Raw genomic sequence first — 23582 nt, 5'->3', positions numbered from 1 at the left:
AATGCCATAAGTAATAAATATTAGAATGAATTATGAAAATAAAAATATATTTGACAGTGCCCTGTTTTGTGAAATACCATCATTATAAAATATACTCAAGAAGTCCTTACTTGTTGAAGAGGTGGTTGTCCACTTTGATCTTAGAATAGGCCTTGAAATCATCTGGCATGAGCATGATGGGGATCTGAACATGGCTTAATTCATTTATCTGGGCAGGGGAAAAAACACAGGAATGGAGGACAGATCAATGATTTAGCTACGAACACAAATCAGACAAACATAATTTGGTAGGATCAACACTGAAAGAAATCCCTGTAAATGCAAAGGCAGAGCTTCAGGTGGAAAAATATATAACACAACATCTGACACAAGCTTGGACCCAAATCCAGTTTTCTTTATATTTCCTATAACAAGGTGCATCTCAAAAATGTCAGCACAAGAATTCTGTAGATATCAATCCATGTGCTAACTGTGTGCTTCAACTCATGTAACCTTTTTCACGATGGAATATTATCCAACCCAATAAAGTTTTCCACATACTGGTGCAAAGGTTGGCACTCGCATATCTTCACATGAATGCTCAGATGACTATATCCTATCACTTAAAAGACAATAAGTGTAACAGAATGCATGCATGCATTTGGTTCTGGTGTTGGTAAAAGGGTGAAACATTTGGCCAAGATGACAGTCAGAGTATATTAAACTTCACTACCTTGTTGCACAAAACTACTCACATCATTAGTCACTTTTTCCGATTTACCATCTCAGATAACAGGCTCAAGGATAAACCTTTACCTTAAGATTTTTTTCCCTGCCTGAAACAGTCTGATGACAAGTTACCACAGCTAATTTATGATTCAGGCCAAGAGTTTTGGCCCAGGTCATTACTCAATACTGATCTTCAGGAGAGAACACCTTGTGATGTGACCAGTTTACAGATTAGATTTTCAGGATGATGTACAAGGTTGAAGGATAACTGGAGGGTAGAGGAGTGGAAATGCTGCCAGAGCTGCTGAAGCTTCAAGGTGTTTTCAACAGGCAGCCAAAGACAAAATGGAGACTTGCAGGTGAAAGAAGAGGAAAGAGAGAAAGACTATAATATATGTATGTTACTCCCGCAAGAAAGATAACTAACATCCATATTGTAGACTTTCACCCAGGTGAGTTAGACTACAAACATCAAAATTATTTCGGCTGCACATTTATGGTCATGATAGCTACTCAACAAAATGCTAAATTACCGGAGGCTTGAATAAACGTTGTACAAGGAATAAACAGTGAGGCACATAAGGTACATTGCAGGAGTTTCCATTTGAAGCTAGCCATGCATCACACTGCTGTAATACATAGACCTGACATTTGTTATGACTCAGGCACAGCTTGACACACATATGATGGGTGTGTATGTGTGTATGTGTGTGTGTGTGCTTATTTGTTGTTGGCTCCAGGCAGGGGTGCTGGCCGGTGGCTTGAATCTATTAATAACCTGTCATTCCACCAATCATGCTTGTAGGTGCACTGAATAAACTCAAATACTCAAACTCAAACACATGTGTCTTTCTCTAAAGTACAATCTCAAATGTACTATGCCCTTCCTACATTGCTCACAGCTAGGCAGACAAAGAAGAGGTGGCGTCATATCAGCATTCTAGCCACTGCCTTAGAGGAGGTAGCCCATATTTTTACAATTGGGGATGGTCTATAGCCCTGTAATGCTGTAGGAGTGTTACAGCAGATGGTGCAGAGAATTGGCCTCAGCATGACTGACCCATGAAAGCATTTGGCATACTTCAGGTGGCCATTAAGAAGTGTGCCATACTACATAGTATGCCTTAAACATGTTAAGCAGTTTCTATTAGTTTTTAATTTAACACAAGATACAGCAGAATCAATATAAAAAATACATCTCCAAAGCAAATGAACAAACAAAAAACACGTACCCCAATACTATCCACTCATTTAACAGTGATTTTTTTGTGCAGAAAAATTGTGTTCCCTCCAGTTCTGTTATTCCATTGTATACATTTCCCAAGGTGACAATTCCTTTTTCAATCCACCTCATCAATATATATTCCATGATATCAATGCTCATGATTAAGTCTTTAAATTGGATGTTTAAACTCATTTCATGCCAGCCCATGCTTTACACTGGTTCAGTCTAGCATATCTCAAGTGTGCCTAATGGGAGCTTTTCAGCAAACCACTTTTGCCAAAAGTACCGACTACTTGCTGCCAGCCCCTGTCTTGGGTATTGAGTGTGTTTAATTGTTTGTGCTTTTAAGTGAGTCAGTTCATTCTGCTTTACCTCTAGGTTGCCAACAGTACCCACAGTACAGGATTGATACTATTTCAAACACAACACCCTATCATCTCCACTATGGGGTAAAAACTATTAATAATAATTTCACATCTATTTCTGCTATAATTACATATTTGTGCTGCCATCTCCACTGCTGTGTATTGTGAGTACCACAGCAAAAAATGACATCAATCATAGGAGTGAGCCAGTGGCATAAATAACGCACTGGAGGAGAGTTTAGACCAGAAGCTGTTTAGGGAACTAGTCCCAAATTTCTGACTGAACGGTTCACTCACATGAGTCGACGTCTTATGGACTATTGGGCAATCCTTAATGTTAAAACTCTAGCTCAAAATACGGTAATTGAGCCATGGAAATATACTAGTTTGAGAGGCCATGGGATCAAATGGATAGTTTTCAAAGGTCATCCTATTATAACAGTAATGCTTAAATTTAGAGATTTGTTTCAATCCCTTTTTTTCTTCAGTGAATATACTGTAATGTGTGTAAAAAAAGAACTTTGACCTACTAGCTTGACTGGTCAAATGTAAAACAAATTTTACTGCTGAACTCTGCAAAAGCTCATCCAATGATGTGCAAAGGTCTGCCTTTGTACACTATTCCAACTTCGCCTTTAACCTGCTCAGCTAATGTACACTCATTTAGCACAGTAGCATTTTAAGGCTGTTTTTTTTGGCTACATCACTTTAATGTTGTCTTAATAGAAGTGAGAGTTACAATTCAAACAATACAATTCTGCACTTCTGCAAACTTTCTCTTGGATTATTGTAAGCTTTTAAGCAAAGGAAGGGAAATAAAAGGAGGATGGTATTACTGTGCATCATTAACAGATGTAGGACTGACAACAGAGGAATAGGAATTAAACCTTTGAAAGAAAGACACAGAAACAAAAAACATCTGAAAAAAGCGTACCTAAAAAGAGAAGAAAGCATGGAAAAAAATATGGAGAGGAGGACATTAGCTAGACAGAGCAAGCAGAGGATTCAAGTCCACAGATGCCATAACTGAGTATGTTTTAGTGCTCTGGTGTGACAGGCACTAACATCACAGTGATGCTACAGCACGGATGCATTCTGGGTAATCAGTGGGGAGATGTCACCTAATCAACAAAGCTGCATTTCACACAAGGGCAGAGACAATGCCTGATCTTAACAAGCACATGTACACATCTGTGAGGACACCAGTGCATTGAATATTAATGACAATATATTAATATTAATGATGATAATGAAGTCACAGCTATAAAAATTGCTGACACACCTGCATGCACACGTAAGCATGGGGTAAAAATATCTGTTAGATAAATAGAAAAACATCAGATCCCTTAAGTAGGCCCAGAAAACAATTTGCATCAGTTTGAAATATCCCTAAACCCCATCCCTGCACCCATTGTTGTATTGCTACTGTTTTAGTTGCAAATGTTCCTGTCCCTGCAATTAAACGCATGCTACTCTAAAAACTGTAAAAGAGCTGAGCATATATCAGTATGACTATATTAGGCACAATTTTCAAAAATCACTTTTTTCATTATTATGTAACAATTTTTCTTTGGATAGTGGGCACAGCTCTGATTTTTAACATGGTGCTGCGGCCCTGCTGCTAAATATTTTTACTGGTGACTACACAGAGGTGCCACTAATCCAGTATATTGACCTGACAGTCCTTTTTGAGCACCACGTTAATCCACATTAAATAATGTGTGTAGTGCTCCTGTCTTATCTGCTGGGCTCTTGTCATAATTTCTATCTTCAGCGTTGTGTAGCTTTTATGTTTTGTTTAATCTGATGCATCCAGTGTATCTACTCATCTTCCTGCAGTTATCAAACTTGCAGACAAATTTCACACCACCGCTTCCTGTTTGTCTCCATGGTGATGAAGACTGGTTTTCCGGCCCAGAGTGAAGCAAGTGTGTGCTGTTGCTCCGTTGGACAGGAAGTTAGTGAAGAGAGCGTGCTCTGTCAGCAGCATGGCATAGCGTTATCTCTCTAAACAGTTACAGATAGATGACTTACTCTTAGCAGATGACTACTACCCACTAATAGTGCTAACAGCGCACCTTTAAAACTTGGTACAAAATCTGAATCTGAAAATACAAAGGACTGGGTTATTTCTTAAGTGCAAGATATAAAAGTGTAATGAAAATATTAGAGTGGAGAGAAGTCCTCTCCAAAGTTAGAAATGAAAGAAGCGAGACTAATCAGGCATGCCATCAGGATATGTAGCCTGGAGGGAGACATTTTACAATGAACATGGAAGCTATGACTGTCATCGGTTTTATCTTTTCTAATTTCTGATAACTCACTCACTGACTTTTAATCTACAGACTAGAATGTGTTCCTCATGTAAAAAGTTATTATTGTGATGTTGCAATTCTCTCAAGTTCCTGTTGAAATGCACCTTTGTTAGTAAAGGTCAAAGATCACATATCATGCCACCCATTCTAAACAGACGGTATCAATATCTTATATACCATCTCTTAACACGCTATTTTATTTTTTTCCTACATAATTCAGCTGTAGCGAGCCAATTTAAGACTACAGTAGGCACTGTCTTAATAAAATGAGTAAGAAAAATCATTAAGACAGTTTCCAATACTTGATGGCTATAACAGTAGCTCCAGCCTGCTTTACATCATTCCTTAAATAGTTTCCTTCATGCTACATTTTTATATATTGTCAGATAGTGACAAAATATGTCAGAGAAAAGAATGTCAGCATGAGTGTGTGTCTTTCTTACAGCTGTTTTATACCCCTGCAAAAACCTGCTAAAAGCGTATGTGACAAAGTGACCAAGTTAAAACCCAATGCTTGCATGGCCTGCTTATATATCATTGCTATTGTGTGGTTGATGGTTTACTTTCTCATAATGCTATAGTATCAGTGTCTCCAATAGATGAAAACGTATTGATGAACACTGAGTGATGCATGAAAATATATAGTACACAAAATACAAAAACCCTGTTTTAACCCATTCTAACATTCCTTTATTTTACTGTTTCATCCTAATCTAGACTGTTTTTGTCATCGGTGTTGCCCAATACAACCTTCATTCATGAGAACAAAGAGTTGTCAAGCGAGACTAATAAGAACTGTAAAGACAAACAAGACAGTTGAGAAAAACTTGTTCTAGGTGAGAGCTTGAGAGAGAGAGAGAGAGAGAGAGAGAGAGAGAGAGAGAGAGAAAGAGAGAACAGCATCATTATGTGATACTGTATATTTTCCATTCTTCATTCCATTCATCTTACAGCATGCCCAATTTGCTAGTGTCAAGCTGTCAATTACGTGGGAAATGGGAAAATGGGATGTGTTCTGAAGAAGCAACTTCTAGACTGAATGGCGCACTACCATGCACTTCCTCTAAGCCTATTTACAAGATATTAGAGTGTAAGTGGCTCTAATTAAAGTGTAATCAAGACTGACTGAGGATGCAATTAACCAATATGTAGGGGTGTAAATATACCAGGCAGAAATGTGGTTTTGCTGTCTAGTAAAAGGTATATTTGAATTACTTCAGTGCAGCTGTTTTTGTAGTATTTTTTAACAGCGTCAGCTTCCCAACACCTCAACATGCACACCAAAATGTTTTCCCAAGAAGCACACACTCATCAGCCACTAACTTAACATCATCAGTCTTTAATTTTTTGGGAAATGCCTGAAAAATACAAATGAAGGACTGAGCCTTATTTCAACTTACTGTTTGTCTGGCATACTAGCTGACCACAACATGACAGATTATATTTGTACACCACAAAGATAATCATACACAGTATCCACCCAGCTAGATGGAGATTTGCCCTTTAACAATCAGATAGTGGGCATCAAAGGTCACATACAGCTGTACTAGATTGTACTGAGTGTGGACTTGACCTTTCACTGACCACTTAACAATTATTATTAGAATATTATATCATTATCTGACCTGTTATGAATCCCCAAACTATTCATAGTACGCAGCACTTCTAACAATATCCACATTAAGATGGATACAGCCAACCCCGGAATCCAACTGAAACCCTTTTAGGCGAAAGGTCCTAAACACAGTACAACAATGATATCTGTGTATGTGTGTGTAGGGATTCATTGGCTAGCCTATTAAAAAGGAATGAGTAGAAAAAACAGTAGAGAATGGGAGTCATTATTAACAGTAAATGTGAAATCTCAAGGAAAGGTCTGATAAATTCAATCTACATAAGAGAATTTCCATTTCAATCAGAGAAGGGCTTAAATAACTGATCAAAGCTCTTTATTCAAGGTATTTTATATAGAGAGTAAAGCATATATTTTAGTTGTGAATACCTTAGAACCATGGGAAACACCTTAATTATATACAGCTAGTATTATAACTGGTGTAGCAGTACCTAAATAAAAATGTTTTTAATAAAATTCTAAGAAAAGGTGAGGACATCTCCTGCTTTAAACCACATGCAAAAATCAGAACTCAGTTTACCAAAGATGTGACTATGACAGCCTTTATGTGACCTAATTCTGGGGAGCACCTTTGACAATTTTGGTGTGAGTGTGAGCCCTTACTCCAATTTGTCCTGCTCACAGCCACAGCAAAGAGAGGTCAGCCATAATGAGGACACATGGACAATAAAAGTGGAACAGTGGAAAGGTAAACAGACTGCTAACATCTGTATGTGCGAGTGAGAGAGACAAAGAGTTTAACACCTGCAGCACAATCAAAAGCTTGATAGGGATGCATCGCTCACATATCACATATGGTGATTGAATGATCAATTCTGTGTTATTTTATGTTTACATCCATGTGCATGTACTACATTATACGTCAGTAGTGAGCTGGTAGATCTGTACATTTTGCTAGAAGGAGAGCTTCCATTGCATGGAGGAAACTAAAAACAAAGGATCAGCAGTTTAAAGCAGCTTCTTTGCTACAAGTTCTATGGCAACTTGCAATATCTGCAAAGCCAATGTTCATATTGGTGGCAGAACCACTGCAAAACATCAACTAACTTGATCAAGCACTTCCAGAAACAGCATGCCAAATGATAAGTTCAAGAAAAAAGGGGACGATTCAAGGAGGCAGTTAATTTTGTCGGGTGCACTCCATATATGCAAGAAACTTCCCAGCAACACAGTGAAAATGACAAAAATAACAGAGGAGCTTCTTAAATTAATTTTTCTGGAAGGGAAACCCCCCGACAGTCAGGCTTCTGCCACCTGCTTGGAACCATGTTTCAGTGTTTGTGACTTAATTGTGATTTAATGTTTTCATTTTGTTCTTATTTGACATAGTTGTATTGTTTTATATTGAATTTTAATTTCTAACCAATTTGTTGCTGAATCAAAAGGTTTACAATTCAATTGTAATTCCTGTTCCTGCTGGTGTACTTGGTATCGGCCAACACCCAAAGTCCAGGTATCCAGTATCTGGACTGGATTGGTCTATTCCTGAAGCTTATGGTAGTCATACCTTGAATTGTGACATGTCTGTGTTCACATAAGACTCTAACAGGTCATTCAAGTCTATGTCAGGCAGTGTCAGTCACTCACTCAAATGCTGAAGAAAGCAAATGTGTGTTTCCAATAGGCATGAACCTGTATGGGTTTCAGACGGTATAATAACCTTAAACAAAAATATCACTTTTAGCAGTACTGCGGTAATGCGATTACTGCTCTAACCCAAAATATCCCACACAACCTATTTTGTTATTTTTGACAGGGGGAAAAGTCAGGGGGGGTACCTCTGTCTGCCATTATGCTGGGTAGCCTGAACAGAGCTGACTGCTCGCACGCATCAGAGGGGGAGGGGTCGTGATAATCTGTACTGCACACTACCTGAGGGATTCCTGCACCTTCTGTCTTCGACGAATCATTTTAACGTGAGGGGGGGGAACAGCTTATACCATAGGAACGGTACAACAGAAGATATTAGTGGTTATGAAACCGAAACCAGTATCTGGCCTATGCTTTGTTTCCATACATTAGACGACAACAAACTATGTCAAGTATACCAAACCTATACAGTGTATAATTAAGCAAGATATTATTCAATGTCAGCATCTCCTGAGGGGCTAATTTCTTTTGCACCAGACATGCTCCTATCTGTGTTGAAATAGTAAATGACAAATGACTATGGTGGAAATAGGTAACACAGAAATTATAGCTATCATCAACATGCACACACACACACATACACACACGTGCAGACAGCTCAGCAGGTCTGTTGTAAAGTCAGTGCTACAAAAGGCCATCTATTAAAGGATATAGTGGTTTAGACTGACTGTGCAACAAACAGGCTTATGATATATGGCCTGTCCTGCTGAATGAATCAAGCTACTCAGCAACATGTCGCATCACATTTGGGCAAGGAGTGTCCCTTGGCACAGTGACTCTGTGGTGAAGGACATACATACACATACACATACACAAACACACACACACACGTGCACGTGCGCGCGCGCACACACACACCACACACACACACACACACACACACACAAACAAGCAAACACATATGTCAGCATCAGTGCAGGAGCCAACACAGAAGAAAATGCTTCATTTAAAGGTTTTTAGAGACATGCACTGGAACAAACCACAAGATGCTTCCACAAGTTCCTCTATCTGTCACTGCCTGAGGGTGCCAGGATGTAAGGCTCCAGCTTTTCTGTTTTCCTCACCCATAATCATCACACATATTAGCTGTAGGTCACTCCTGCAGATATTTATAGAAACCCCTTCTTATGCAATCCACAGAACCAGACACAGCTACTCTGAGTCAGACGGAGAGGCAGGACAGAGCAAAGAAAGGGGAGAGAGAGGGGCAGGGAATGAAAGTGAGCCAGATAGACAGAATGACACAAAAAGAGGATATGACAAAAATAGTGAAAAACCTGCAGGATAGAGAGAAATAATGGAGTGACACTAAGAAAAACAAAAGTAAAACCAAAAGAAGCCCAAAATAAAAATGGATAACTTAATATTTTGACATGCATAAGATCTTCCAAGACTATATCAACAAAAATAGTAAAAATAAACTGTATGCTTAAGAGTGAAACTGAAGACTTACAACCAACTCACACTTTCCAGCCTGTACAACTGCATAAAATGAAAGGCCTTCTTTCTTAAAATTTCATTTACATGGCACCATACATCTATTTTTAACAATTAATTTTACTGTCTATAGTCTTGTGATAATAGAAAGCCACAACACAACTGTGTTTTTTACTTTAAAAGGACAGGAGCAGGTGACATGCAACAGCAGGTTAGGAGCTGCTGTGCTCATAGCTATGATTACACAGCTGGTGCCTTAAACTGTGATGATGCAGCTTTCCAGCCAATGACAAATCTACGCAAAAGCCAACAGCAGAACACATTCTGACAGGTTTCTATTCCAGCAGTACACTCCAAGGACTTGTGTGGTAGAATTTACTGAAATGTAGATGTGAAACTGAGCCACTGTTACATTGGCTTTTGTAATAACTCATAAGGAGTGTTTCTTTACTCATCAACTTGAGAAAGACCAATCATAATTTTTCAGCATAGCAAAAATAGAGCCCATAGAGACCAGACCTATTCTTTATTTGTAATGTTAGCAGACTTAGAAGCAGGAAATGCTTTAGTGATGATGAATTTGAAATTGAGCTTGTAGACTCTAGTTTGTTTGAGCTTTTGCACCCACTAAGCTTCAGCAACTGAGATTTCCATTGAAAAAAAAGTAGCTCTAGCTTTGGCATTAATCCATCTCTGTAAAACAATGAACTGTGTAACACATTCAGATTCCAAGGGATCCAAGTAACTTTTCAAAGTAAAAATGAGCAACCTGTCAAAGAAGGTTATTTTCAGCAATGATTCAGATGACAAACACTGAAGGTCCTAGGCCATGTGAACCTCTCATTTTCTTCTTCTTGGGACTCAATTTCACTCATTCTACATAACATCTTTGCTTCATTCCACCAGTAGAACGGTAGTATGTAGTTTCCAGGAGGTGTAAAAGATGGCTTTGACTGACGAGCCACAGTGGGATATAGGGTGTAGGGGTTACATTTTGCAGCACCCGTGGGTGTGTGCATGTGTTTGCATGTTGCCTCTGCAGTCTGGTTGCATTCTCGGGCCTACCCCTTTATTCATTCCTTTGCACTGTCCTGTTATTTACAGGTTAAGATTACTTTTGCAAACTCCACACTGTAAAGTAACCTTACATTAGCACTTCCAAAATGCTGCTTTAAAACCCCCCTGTCAGTAAATCAATGGTTCAATCTGGTGACCTGGCATAGGAATTGCATTTTTATGTTGCCAACAGTATGAAAAAACAGAGTACCTTATCAAGTGATGAGAAAAACAGCAGGGGAGGTAGCCTGAGGCATAAGAAGGAAATGTGCTGGCGGCAGCCTTGCTCTATGTTATGCAATCCCAGAGAACAGTTTGAACATGTAGATCCTCCAAACGCGTAGATTTTTTATGGTTGAGAGTCAGTGGCCTATCAGTCCACACTTCTGAGACACATGAAAACAGATTAAGGAAGTTAATGAAATGATCCTAGACTGGAGCTACTACTCTATTGAAAATGCATGGGCAAACACAGAAAAATTATTTAAATGATCTATTTATGATGATGATCTATATCTACTTAACTTTGAATGAAGATTTTGAGCTCATTCAAAATGAAATATTATCAGAGTCCTGATGGAAACTCTATAATATACTTTAATATTATAGAAAGTCACCACATGGCTAAAGTCATGAAATTTAGGTTGACACTCTGTACCACTACCTTCTGTAAATCAGCATAATCCCTCATTCAGCATTTCCTTGATCAGTCTTTCTAAAAAATAAAATATGTTCTCGGGGTTTACTGCCTGTATCCTAATGCAAGTCTACATCCACTACAGTGGTTGTTATTAAAAACTGAAACCTTCATGACAAAGTTAAAAAATGTTTACTTTGTGAGAGGTGAAAAACAACAGCTCCCTCGAAAAAACTACAAGCACGACAGCAAGTGTACTTGTGTGATCAAAACTCAGTTTCATTGATATCCATAAAACTCACCAATGCTCTTTTCTTAAGTCAGTTTTCCAACTTTCTAGTTGTAATCTCAGCTGTCTTGAAACATCTACAGCATTCTGTCTCGCTGCCGCTGCCACTATTACAGACATGTCTCAGCTAGCTGTGACCCCTCAACTCGCTCATGGACTCCACTCCACGGTCGAACTGTGACGTTTAGCCTGTGATCCCTCTCTGATAACAAGGCTGATGTCATATCTGATAATGAATAATTATCAATGTGTAATGTGTTTAAGTGAGTGGACAATGTTCATCTTTCTCAGGGATATCAAGTGATATTTAAAAAATAAATGATTAATAAGTACTAGATTGCTGCATGGAGGAAAACTGTCTACCTTGTTTTACTCCTCAGGTTTAGCCACACAGCTAGGTGACTGTAATCCATCTACAGACTACAGCTTAGGTACAGAATAACAGCTTTAATCTTTAGCTGTCTTGGCCTCACATACAGTACATCAAGCTATCTGGAGGCTGCATAATCCATACCAAACTGTCACCCTAAACAGCAGGCCAAAAATTAAATGCTGCTGACAAAGCTAAGATGTTTAGTAATGATTATTCAAGCACATTGCAAAGACAAAACACAGTTTAACATCATCTCTTCATTAATGCCCCAAAATGGAAAGTACCAAAAAGAATATGTCAGACATATTATACAGCAAATGTAGAGGGGTAAACTTTTGTAGTGATGTTTACAGTGACCATTTCGTTACAGGTTTCACAAAGTGTATGCTGGGTCAACCCCATTAAATCTGACCCATTAACTTAATACCAAATAAAATCTGCAAGTGACATCTGTTATGAAACTTGTCCAAAATATTGATATTCCTACTGAGATTACTTAATTCTGAATTAATTTGCCACAGCAGCCACTGCTGGCTGTACGCTTTCATACTGCCTGCTGACCACTGCCACATGCAACAAAATCAAGCAGGACAACCACAGGCAGGACGGCAGAGCAGCAGTCCGTATTAAAGGGCCAAAATTCTTCACTATTTTATATAAACTATACTGTTGTCATCATTTACACTAGTGGCCCCAGGAGAACAATTTCATACAAACAAACAAATATCAAAGTTTGTACTGAATGCATAAATAAGTGCTGCTGCTCACTTACTGCTCATCTCTTTTGTTTACATGTTGGAAAGCAGGTCTCCTCAATCTAAAACACTAGATAAAACATTCAGTAAACAAGCTGGCCTTTCTTTAATAACCATGTTATGATTATGCGAAACAAGCGACGTAAAGGATGAAGGAGAATGTAAGAACTAAGGAACTTAAAGAACTAGAGATTATATGGCCTTAGTCCGTTGATCAAGCACCATCTCTGTGTGTGTTACAATAATGTGTGTAAAACACTGGTAAATGCTTGGGATTTGGTGCCAGAAATATTTGTACATTTTCTGCCTGCCAAGTTTGCTCTCCCTCTCTAACATATGAGTATTGGCCCTGTGCAAATATTCAGCAAAGGAAGAGAAAGCGAGCAGAGAGCAGAGATAAGCTGTCTTGCATGGGAAGATCTGCTCTCTCATGACACAGAGCCCTAGGAGCTTATCCTACATGTGCACAACAGGAAACCAAAGAAGAGTTTAGTTCTTACACACACACACACACACACACACACACACACACACTCTTAAGTACATACATAAAATTCAGGCAATACGAATATCATGGGAGTTGTAACGGTACAAAGCTTGCCAAAGAAAACACAGCGTATGATTTACAAAAATCCAGCAGCCAGTCACACATTTTCAGTGACAGCACTACAGGCAACCGCTGGACAGCTGTCATCTCGTACTTGTCAATCAGCTGCAATAACACAAAAGCTGACAGTTGACAGCAAGTAGCTAAGGCTTATTGTGACACATTAGGGGACGAGGGGGACAGAACTGTGAATCATAATATGAGGATTAGATGGTCTGACTCACCGAATGGTTGACTCCCCACATAAGCACGCTTAGCAGAGGGTCGCTGGCACGGAAGAGCTTCACTTTCTGAGCAACGAAGTGCTTTTTCTTGGTCTTCGTTTTGCTCGCAATGGATGCGGCAATGCTGCTCGCCGAAGCCATCTTAAAGCAAACTGGCTGGTTAACGCAGTTTGTGCGATAATCTCTACAGAGTGTCTTCCCACAGTGGCCACCGGCTCACGATTCAGTAATACCAATATTCATTTAGCCAGCTCGCAAATCAAAGTGCCCCAATTCTTTTCTTCATCCAACGTCCCACACAGCTTGACTGACGCTATAGCCCTGCCTCGACAAGGACTGATATGAGAAAATACGATGTGTTTAAGTTAATACTGCTGCTCTCCTTCCCCTGACAGTCCGCTGCTTCCCTCTGCCCACATCATAAATCACCTCTCTTCCTTCCTTGACTCGTCTGGAGCTCTCCGCACCCCTACGATGTGAGGTCTCAGTGAGCTGGCGTTAGCATAGCCGAGTAGCTAGCTAGATAGCAAACATTAATGATAAATTCCGTAAAATTCGTAAACGTATAAACAAGTAAAACGTAAAGCCCCGTGACAAAAGAAAAACAAAACAGCATACAGCCTCAAAATAAAATATTAAAATGACACGTTATTGATGCTGAATGGCTACCTAAACGCTCTTGATTACCAGCTAACGTTACTCCCTCCGACCTTCGCTAGCGAGCCAGCTAGGTAAGGTTAGCCAACTGACGGCACAAAGCAGAACCGGACTCCGTTCACCAGCTAGCTACCATTAGCCTGCAAGCTAACGATTAACATTAGCAAGCAGCTCACAACTAGCGAGCGGCTCAGCTCTCCTCCTACGCGTTTGTTGTCAGTCCGTAGAGACTACTGGGGTGTATCCCGCCATGTCCTTGCCCAGTTTGAATTAAAACGCCGAGGAGCAGATAATTAGACGTAAAATCAACGGGTGGTCAACTCCGTCTGCAGTACTGAGGTTCATGTGTGCCGCTGTCAAATGACAGCTCGACGGAGGGGAGGTGACAGCTTGCGCTTTGCAGTGTCTGCTGCGCTGATTCGCTGCAACCCCCTCCCTTCACCGGGCCTATGCTACTTTTCTGTGCTTTTTAATAGCACACAGGAGCCTATTTTGCATCAGTCTGAATTTGCATTAGGTATCAGTTTCATGTGGCACTCGAAATGTTATGAATTAATCAGAACTCTCTACTGAGTGTGAACATAAAGCATTAACTGGATCCCTGCCATTTTCAGATGGGCCTATGAATGTGAGCGTGCGTGCCAGCACGTGTTTGCTTTTGCCTATTTTGCAGCTCGTATAATAATGCATTAGAAGAATAACCTGTACATCAACCCAGCCATCCCCCATCCTTGGCTTGCTTTAGGCGAGATTAATCTGACGCTCGTTTCAGGCAGCAGTGATAATGTCCCACACCACCAGAGGTAATGTCTTTAGAGGACATTTGGTTTTCTGATGCATACTATGCTGTTTCCACTGGCACATTGCTGTGTCAGTACCTCTCTAAGAGCAGGAGACCTCAGTGTGCTGATGCTGTATAGAGCTCATTTGTTTTATGACTCACTCTTCACAGCAGCGCTTTTACTTCAATAGTACTATGACCTGCAAAGGACAGACTCCCATCTCTCAGCACACACGCAGCATACTCAGTCACACGATGTCATATAAATTCCCATTTGATTTTTCAGTATTTCCCCTAATCGTTTTATGGAGGATTAGCATCTGTTTATGCAAATATCAGTTATATGATGAGTCGATCAGCACACAAACACAGGTAGACAACAGATGCTAGTCTGTCTTACAGATCATGAAGGATTCACATCATTGTTTTTGTTGGCTTTTGCACAGTCTTCTAATTTAACGTTTCACTGTGCATTCTACTGTACACTATGCATTTTCTCTATATTGTGCATGTGATTAATAAAATAATTTGAACATTGTTACAAGTCTAACTGCATTGTAGGTCTGTCAACCTTGTCCAATCCACAATATATATTTATTTAACATTAAACTGGCTTGATAATACAATAATAACCACAGCTATAGCTAACAGGTTCAAAGCAATAAATGCTGAAACCCTTATTTAGCCCAACGTGGCACCCGTTGCCTAGCAACGCAATGTCAACCTCCTTTTCCAAAACACTAAACTTACAGTCTGGTTCCTCTGGTCGGCTGACATGCTAATTATACATCTTGAGCTTGTCTCTTAGTTCGGGGGAAAATAGGTAAGTCGAAGTGACTGTTTGAGATATTGATCTGCAAGTGTGACTGTTTGTATTGTAAGCGTAATTTGTGAACACTGTTACTAGCCAAGCCAAGCTGAGTAGCCGGCTAAGCTATTCGGTTAGCTTTGTGGTTTAACAAGCTTTATTCATAACTGCAGCTCATACAGTGAACAGCTAATCAATAAACACTGTTTAGAACACATTCTGTTAAAATTCCGTTTCTCTGTAGGGGCCACAGAATGGGAAAGAAAGTGAAAAAGGAGAGCGAAACTCCATGCAAGGAAACGGTGAGACATTAACGTAATGAAAGTTTTCTCCTTTTTACTCCTCGATAAAGCCTAGTTAACTAACGTGTGTCTGAAAGGTACACTGTTTTGTATCCATGAAATAGACGACAACAGACAGATATACTGTACACGTGTCTCTTTCTCTCTCTGTCTCCTCACACTCAGTTTGAGGCACTACCTGTTGAGGGCAAAACCCCAGCAACTGTAGTCCTGCTGCTGAACTCACCAGAGGAAGACATCCTGATCAAAGCCTGTGAAGCAATCCACTTATTTGCAGAGAAAGGTATAGTAGGCTACACACTACTAACCCTTCTGCATACATATTTTTAAAATGTATGAGCAACCCTGCACGTTCTTTTTAATCAAAACCTTTTTATATATGTTACCACATTGAAAACTGTCCAGTTTTAGCTCCAGGGCCCACTTCTGCTGTATGCATTTTTATCTTGCTCACATCCTCACCAAAGAGAGATCCACACAGACACTCAAGTTCTGTCTGGTACCTTGCTGAATTTTCCTGTTCACTGTCTCCCCCTGTTGCTAGGAGATGAGAACAAGGTTTCTCTGCTGGGACTTGGGGCATTGGAGCCTCTCTGTCAGCTCATAAGTCACAACAACAAACTGGTCAGACGCAATGCCGTCATGGCCCTGGGCATCATGGCTGTCAATGGTATGTCAGACAACATACGTCATTAGTGTGGACTTGGGGATTTTGATGACTGAATGTCATGCAGTTGACTCTAATGAATGACTTGTTGACTGGCTGCAGATTTACTAGTTTTGTTAGCTTAACAGACTGAGAGACTGTCAGATAAGTTGGCTTACTGAGTAACTGAGTGGTTAACTTTGTCCTTTGTTTTCACTGGAAGGTGATGTAAAGACTGCTCTGAAAAAAATAGATGTCATTCCATCAATTATAGACAAACTGTCACTTGAGGGTGAGTAATGTTAATTGTAAGATGTATAGACTCCAAAATAGATATTTACTGAATACTAGCAACAATAAACAAAGTAAATAAAAGATGCCTACTTATGTGTGTACATTTTATGTGTTTAATTCTTTATGATTCTTAGTTTTTCTGTTTTCTCCTCTATTCAAGAAGATACAGTTGTCCATGAGTTTGCAACACTGTGCCTGGCCTCTCTGTCACTGGATTTTGTCTGTAAGGTGCAGATCTTTGACAACATGGGCCTGCCACCTCTAATCCAGCTCCTATCCAGCCCAGACCCTGATGTTAACAAGAACTCACTAGAGATCATCTTCAACCTAGTTCAGGTGACTCAAAGTCATCAGTCTAGAGGAGGTTATAGGGCTTTTCAATGTATACAAGTGGAAGTTATATTTTTCAGTATAACAAGTTGTATAGTCTTGGTTTTGGGGAACTTCAAAAGGTTTCAAAATTCTTGTTTCATCTGTTGTACTGTATGTGTAAAGGACTTCAAATGTCGCATAGCAGTTCATGAGTTGGGCGGGATCCCTCCACTCTTGGAACTGTTGAAGTCCGACTTCCCTGTCATTCAGCATTTGGCTTTAGAGACACTGCAGAATGTCACCACTGATAAAGATACACGCAACACCTTCAGGGAAGAGCAGGGATTTGAGAAGCTCATGGATATCCTTAATAACACGGTAGGTGTGTGTGTGTCTGTGGGAGCATGTATGTCTTCATCCTGCCCCTTAGAGCTTATAAAAATGAGAAGAAAAAGATATGCAGGTTTAGCTACTTCCTGATGATCTCAAATGACCCCCAACTATAGCCACTTTCAAATCTAAATTAAACACTCCGCTGTTGTCTTATGACTTTTACTGACTGGTTTCTCTTCTGCATTTTTATTTATTTTGCTGCACTGTGGTGAAACTCACAACTTAATACTGCACCATAACTGTATTTCTGGTTTATTATTATTTTTGTCTTTTTCTATTTTATTTTACTTAAAATTTCAATTAATTCTGCTATAACTGATTTTATTCTTGTTTTTATCACTTTATTACTGTTTTGGGCTACACAAAAAAACCTTTTCTAGCACCTTTTTTTTTTTTTATCTTACAGGACTTAAGTGACCTTCATGCCGATGCCTTACATGTAGTGGCTAACTGTTTGAGTGACAGTGAGAGTGTACAGCTGATCCACAAGGGTGGAGGACTGACTAGGCTGATGGATTTTCTTCTCACCCCCAATGTGCCTGAAATCCAGGCCAACGCTGTTAAATGCATCGCCAGGGTTGCTCAGAACCGTAAGCTAGAGAGAGATTAGATAATAACATTATTTTTTAACAATAGGTTTGAGAGTCATAAAGTGTGTATGTGATACTTATTTTAGCTGAATGTGTTTTTTGTTTATGTTGCTATGTCTCTGCATGTACTTGCCTGCACGTTTAGCTGAGAATCGTAGTCTACTCCATGAGGAGAATGTGGAGAAGGTTCTGGTGGAGCTTCTGTCTGTGGCGGACATTGGTGTTAAAACATTTACCTGTCAGGCTGTGGCTGCCATGAGCCTCCACCTAGCCAGCAAAGAACGCTTCAGAGATCCTGGGTACATAAACATTCACATAAGCACTGCATCATCAACATGCTGACCACTGAGAAGTGTGAATGAGTTGGATTTCTGTGTGTTTCAGGTGGTATCCCTGCAGTGGTACAGGGGCTGAGCAGTGACAGTTTGAAGCTGAGAGAGGCAGCAACCCAGGCCCTCTCTAACCTCACACACAATAACCATCTCTGTGCATTGTGAGTGACAGACAGCCTGAGTACATTTATATACACACCATTATCCTTTTTGTTATCCTTGGTATAAGTTGGATATTTTTTGTTCTACATGATAATGAAAATGTCATCGCCACAGTAAGAAAATTAATAACTTCAAGGCCCTTTGGAGGGTGCATGCTACAAAGTATCAATTATATAGCTCATTACCACATGTATAAAACAGTGATAAGTTTGCAATCTCAAAAACTGAGACGTAGAGGGAGATAGTACATTAATATTGAGCAGTATGCCTTCCTCTCCACTATTTCACAAATGGTTTAATGCTTCATCTGTCTCCTCGTGGTTCTCACTCACTGAATATGTCTTTACCTCCCTGCTCTCCCCTTCCCTACTTTCACATATTTATTCTCCAGACAAATCCTCTCTGCACCCTATGTCTGACTTCATATTTCAAAATTACGGACTTCCAGTTGCTTCTACCTCCAATGCAGCATTCCCTCACTATCCTTACTTTTAACGTTTTCTCCTAAATGTTATGTATTACTCAGATGTATGACACTCCTGTCTTGTATTCATTACAGAAATACCATGTTGCATACACATATGAATGTCTGCATTTATAGTCAGCTCTGTAGGTTTGCAGTAAATCTCCCATCCTATGATATCTCTATGATATTTTCCAGTGCAGTGTACGAGGCAGGAGGTGATGAGGTCCTTGTCCAGCAGCTCTATGAAAGCTGTTCCAGGACAGTAGCCAACGCTGCTGCCACACTTGGCAACATGGCAAGACAGGAAGTTATCCGCTGCAGTATCTTGACACATGGAGCCATAGAGGCTCTGGTGGAGCCTTTAAAGTCTACAGATACACAGGTCTTGGTCAACAGCACACTGTGTCTGGCAATGCTAGTATGTGACACAGAAGCTAGGGCAGAGGTAGGTGTTTGTATGTGTCTAGTTACTGCTCAAAATGCTGCCTTCCCATGTTCCCATGAAATTTGGAGTGGTGTTTTGCATAAAGTAAATATCAGTTAATGTTATTAATACTGTTTCTTAACCATCCACAAAAACCTATAAAACACAAAATGTTCATTATAAACAATAGTGTCTTATAAGTTGTCCTATAATATATAATATGCTTTCCCTGAGTGTCTTAAATTCACTGTCTGTCCCATGTAGCTACAGAATACTGGAGGTCTTCAACCTCTGGTCAATTTGCTTCGATCTTATCATAAGGAAGTGTTGCACAATGCATGCCTGGCAGTTAACATCTGTGCCAGTGATGAGCCTACTGCCGTGGAGATGTGCAAATTTGGGTAAGACACTGAGTTGACATGACATCAAGGAATGACTGATAACTCATAAAATGTAAAACTGGAGGTGCATTGTTAAGGAAAGTACTACAATTCAGCAATGTAAAAGAATAGTTTATGTGTGGCATGTTGAAGTCCAGAGTAATCTATTAAATAGCCAGTAGATGGCAGTATAGGACAATACTGTGTGTGTGTGTGTGTGTGTGTGTGTGTGTGTTTGTGGTTGCATATGGAATCATGGGTTGTTTTGTTCATATGTTTTGAGGTTTGCTCATACGTGCATTTTTATATTTGTCATCAATATCTGAATATCTGTATGTGCTTGTTGTGTGTCTCAGAGCCATGGAAATGCTTCAGGAAATCAACCAGTCAGTGAATCGTAAGAGCATTTCCAGTGAGTTGGCCATGATCAGCCTGCTTAACTCCAACTTGTCTGTTAAATACAGCCTGACAGGTCATTTGGCCTCCACTGACATTATTAATGATGGCTTCTACGATGCCGGAAAGGTGTGTGTACTATTGCAGTTTATGTGCTATCTACTTGAAGGAATGTAGATTAAATTGGAATTAACAGCTTTTACAACTTGAACCTGCACTTGCTAAACATATTTCAAGTGACGGTCTGTCTCTCTCTCTCTCTTTCAGGCCCGTGCAGGTCAGAGGATTCTGACTTTGGAGGAACTGTCTAAGCAGCCAGTCAACCAGCATCGGCCCATCATTGTTGTCAACACAACAGAAGAGTATGAGTCCAATATCACTACACGTTTTGATAGATTACAGAATTTCTCCTAAAATTACATATATAAAATATAAAATACATTTCTCATTATGGCGTTCTTTATATGCCTTAGGATTGTGCATTTCAGAAATCTTGCACAAGAAACATGCTTTAGTTTACTCACAAATGCCAATTTAATTTTCATTTTGACATCCTCCACACTTACCAGAATGTTTGTAAGCATCTCATCCCAGTTTGGACAAGTATGGAATTTAGAAAATATATGCAGCATCTTCCAAACTATTGCAACTAACTGAACCCCCTTATACTAAAAGTAGAGTGGGAAATTAACCACAGCAACCACACACATAGTAGTGGACCATTAGGTTCCTGCACTACCAGCCACACCTAAGAGTTTGTCGATACAATTTATTGTGGCTGTTAGATGACCCTTCCCTTGTCTGCTCCAATTCAGTGCTCCACTTTTCTTCCTCTCTCCTCAGTCCCCTGTTGCCTTCATTGTGCCCCATTAGTGTGGCCTCACAGGATAAATGATCCCATTTTTTTAAGATGGCAACACTCACAGAGTAAAGGAGCCTTTGTGTTAAGACAAATGGACTTCTGAACTTACACACACAACCACAGACGTGCACAAGTCACACGCATGCACACCCATGAAGATGCAACTGAAGATGATTTTACATAACACCCATCCATGTTGACTGAGACACACATAATATGCAGTATATGCATTGAAAGCTGTACGTGCATGCACACACAACATTTTAATGAATAAACATAGCCAAAGAGAGGAGAGCCCCCTTATGGTGCCTCAGCATACACACACAACATCTCAGGCATTCTTAAGCAGGGTGTTATGTAATCCATCCATGGCTTAGTACGACCCAACTTAAACTTTCCTGAGAAAAATGCCTCTTACTACAATTAATTTAGTGAATTATAGTAATATTATTTAGTGAGTTATTATTTAGTGGTGGTAGATGTTGGCTGTATGTATATACACACAGTCTACCCAGCCCATGCACTAGAACACACATTATGGTCTCAAGCAGGATAAATTACACCCAAATGCAATACACATATGGCAACAACTGAAAATATACAAAGAGAATAGTGCAAAATACAAAACCATTGCTGCGTTTAGTTATATAGACCATTTTGGTCTTTTCCTTCTGTGGCAGAGAGACAGTGGATGTGTCAGAGGAGAGGCAGAGCAGCAACCCATCAGAAACAGACACCAGCAGCAAGGGAGACCGTAGGACACCAAGGTGAGTGTGTATGGACTGGTTTATTTTGAATACTGAATCACTATTGCAGACTTACCATTGATACTAGTTATTTTTAAGACACTGACTCAGATTTTGTTTTAAATGTACTGTGTCTCTGTACAGGAAAAAGAAAGACAGTGACAAACAGAAAGATGAGATCCAACCTGAGTCTCCTACTGAGAAACCGTGGAAGATGATGGATGATGTTTCATTGCAGGTTCTGGTTAAAGAAGCCAAAGAATCCATCCTCCCACTGAATGATGAACGAGAGCAGTGTACTTCCTTGGCCAGGTGATGGGATTAATGCAGGCAGCATATATATAACCAACATGCAGAGATGTCACTAGGAATAGAGAAGAAAAACATATATGAAATGACTGCTATCTATATTTCCAGAATCATGGAAACAACCTTAAACAATGCACCCTTGAAACTGTATTTGCACACCAGAAGTAGCATGTAACAGCATTATGTAGATACAGATACAGATAACATATCACTGTGGAATTTCAGGATGCAAAACAAACACTGCACAAATGTTGAGAGTTTCTGCTTTGTAATGGGTGTTGTGTGCATGGATGTGGGTGCCAGGCTGGTGAGCAAAGCCATGGGTGGAGCAGTGGAGATGGAAAAGTTGCATGAATTCCCGTGGGTGCTGCACCTCAGCGAGCTCAAGTTTCAGCTTCAGTCTAATGTTATTCCCATTGGGATGATCAGCAGGGGAATCTACTGCCATAGGGCACTTCTCTTCAAGGTACCACTGACCCAGCTATCACACAGAATCATCAGCTTTTTTTCTCAATGTGCCAGTCTTTCACTTCTTCATTTTAAACTTTCTTATCCTCCGATAATCCCCCCTTCTGACATCTATTTTAAGCTCCAGTCTCCCCACCCTCCACATAAAGTATTACTTTTCTAGTTTTCTCTGCAGTTCCAGATTCTCTTGTTTCCAGATAATAATACCCCAACCTGTCTCCTGTCTATAACTTTTCAGTGTTTGGCAGACTGCATTGGAATGAGCAGCACGCTTGTCAGAGGCGAGTATAACCGGGCTTGGAACGAGGTACTCCTCTTCAGTGAGGATTCCACCAGCAATGGGCGCGTTTCACCACCCCGTCGCTACATAGTAGACCTTATGCACCAGCCTGGAAGCCTACTGGAAGCCAATACCCCTGCTGCTGAACAGTACCAGACAATATAAACCAAAACTATAGTGTAGAAGCACTATAATACATAATGCTGTGACCAAACATTTATTTATTGTATGGGCATTTGCTGGAGGATGTTTAAACCAAACAATATATTATTATTCAAACAAACCAAAAATAAAATGTATGTCAATGAATGAGGCTTCTACAATAAACACATTGACTTAACCTTTGGTTCTTCCACTGTGTATTGTCAATATTGTAACTCACCAGAGTCAGGCAGAGTTAGACTTAGCAGGTGGTCTTTACCTGCTGTTGCTGTTGACAAATATGTATACATTTTTTATCCATTCTTGGATAATTTATTTTGCAGATATACTCCAGTTTAAGATTTTTTAGCACCAAATGTGTCTCATTACATCTTATGCATAATTGAGACTTTACTGTTCACTGGAATGTTTTGTTGTAAAATTTGTAACAAGTTAATATTTACCATAGGATAACCTACTTTTTCAATTCTGCTTTGTTTTCTTACCACACAGTCGCTAGACACGAACGTCACGATGCTCTTTGTTCATTGTCTAGCAA

At 39.8% G+C, this 23582-nt stretch overlaps 2 protein-coding genes across 3 annotated transcripts in view; one reads left to right on the top strand and one right to left on the bottom strand.

Annotated features, from left to right (window-relative positions):
* pip4k2aa (phosphatidylinositol-5-phosphate 4-kinase, type II, alpha a) overlaps positions 1–14332 on the bottom strand; it is a 29752-nt gene extending 15420 nt beyond the window's left edge. Inside the window, exons 1-2 of one of the 2 annotated variants that reach the window (XM_018701973.2) lie at positions 13275–14332; positions 111–208 (exon numbers count right to left, since the gene is read on the bottom strand). In XM_018701973.2, coding sequence (XP_018557489.1) covers positions 111–208; positions 13275–13415 — 239 coding nt within the window. In that variant the 5' untranslated portion in view covers positions 13416–14332. The remainder of the gene's footprint in view (positions 1–110; positions 209–13274) is intronic. The other variant, XM_018701977.2, reaches the window with a different exon arrangement.
* Positions 14333–15374: 1042 nt separating this feature from the next.
* On the top strand, positions 15375–23454 carry armc3 (armadillo repeat containing 3). The gene is made up of 18 exons (XM_051066626.1): positions 15375–15535; positions 15754–15822; positions 15988–16105; positions 16367–16492; positions 16692–16760; positions 16923–17098; positions 17258–17452; positions 17874–18057; positions 18203–18376; positions 18442–18550; positions 19213–19462; positions 19706–19842; positions 20178–20346; positions 20485–20579; positions 21760–21846; positions 21970–22137; positions 22438–22600; positions 22841–23454. The coding sequence occupies exons 2-18, from the start codon at positions 15775–15777 to the stop codon at positions 23045–23047; spliced, it is 2475 nt and encodes an 824-aa protein (XP_050922583.1). The 5' UTR covers positions 15375–15535; positions 15754–15774; the 3' UTR covers positions 23048–23454.
* The last annotated feature ends 128 nt before the right edge of the window (positions 23455–23582 follow it).

Source organism: Lates calcarifer, linkage group LG24 (genome assembly GCF_001640805.2).
Source record: "Lates calcarifer isolate ASB-BC8 linkage group LG24, TLL_Latcal_v3, whole genome shotgun sequence".
Taxonomy (NCBI): domain Eukaryota; kingdom Metazoa; phylum Chordata; class Actinopteri; family Centropomidae; genus Lates; species Lates calcarifer.
This window is presented reverse-complemented; position numbering and strand designations above follow the sequence as displayed.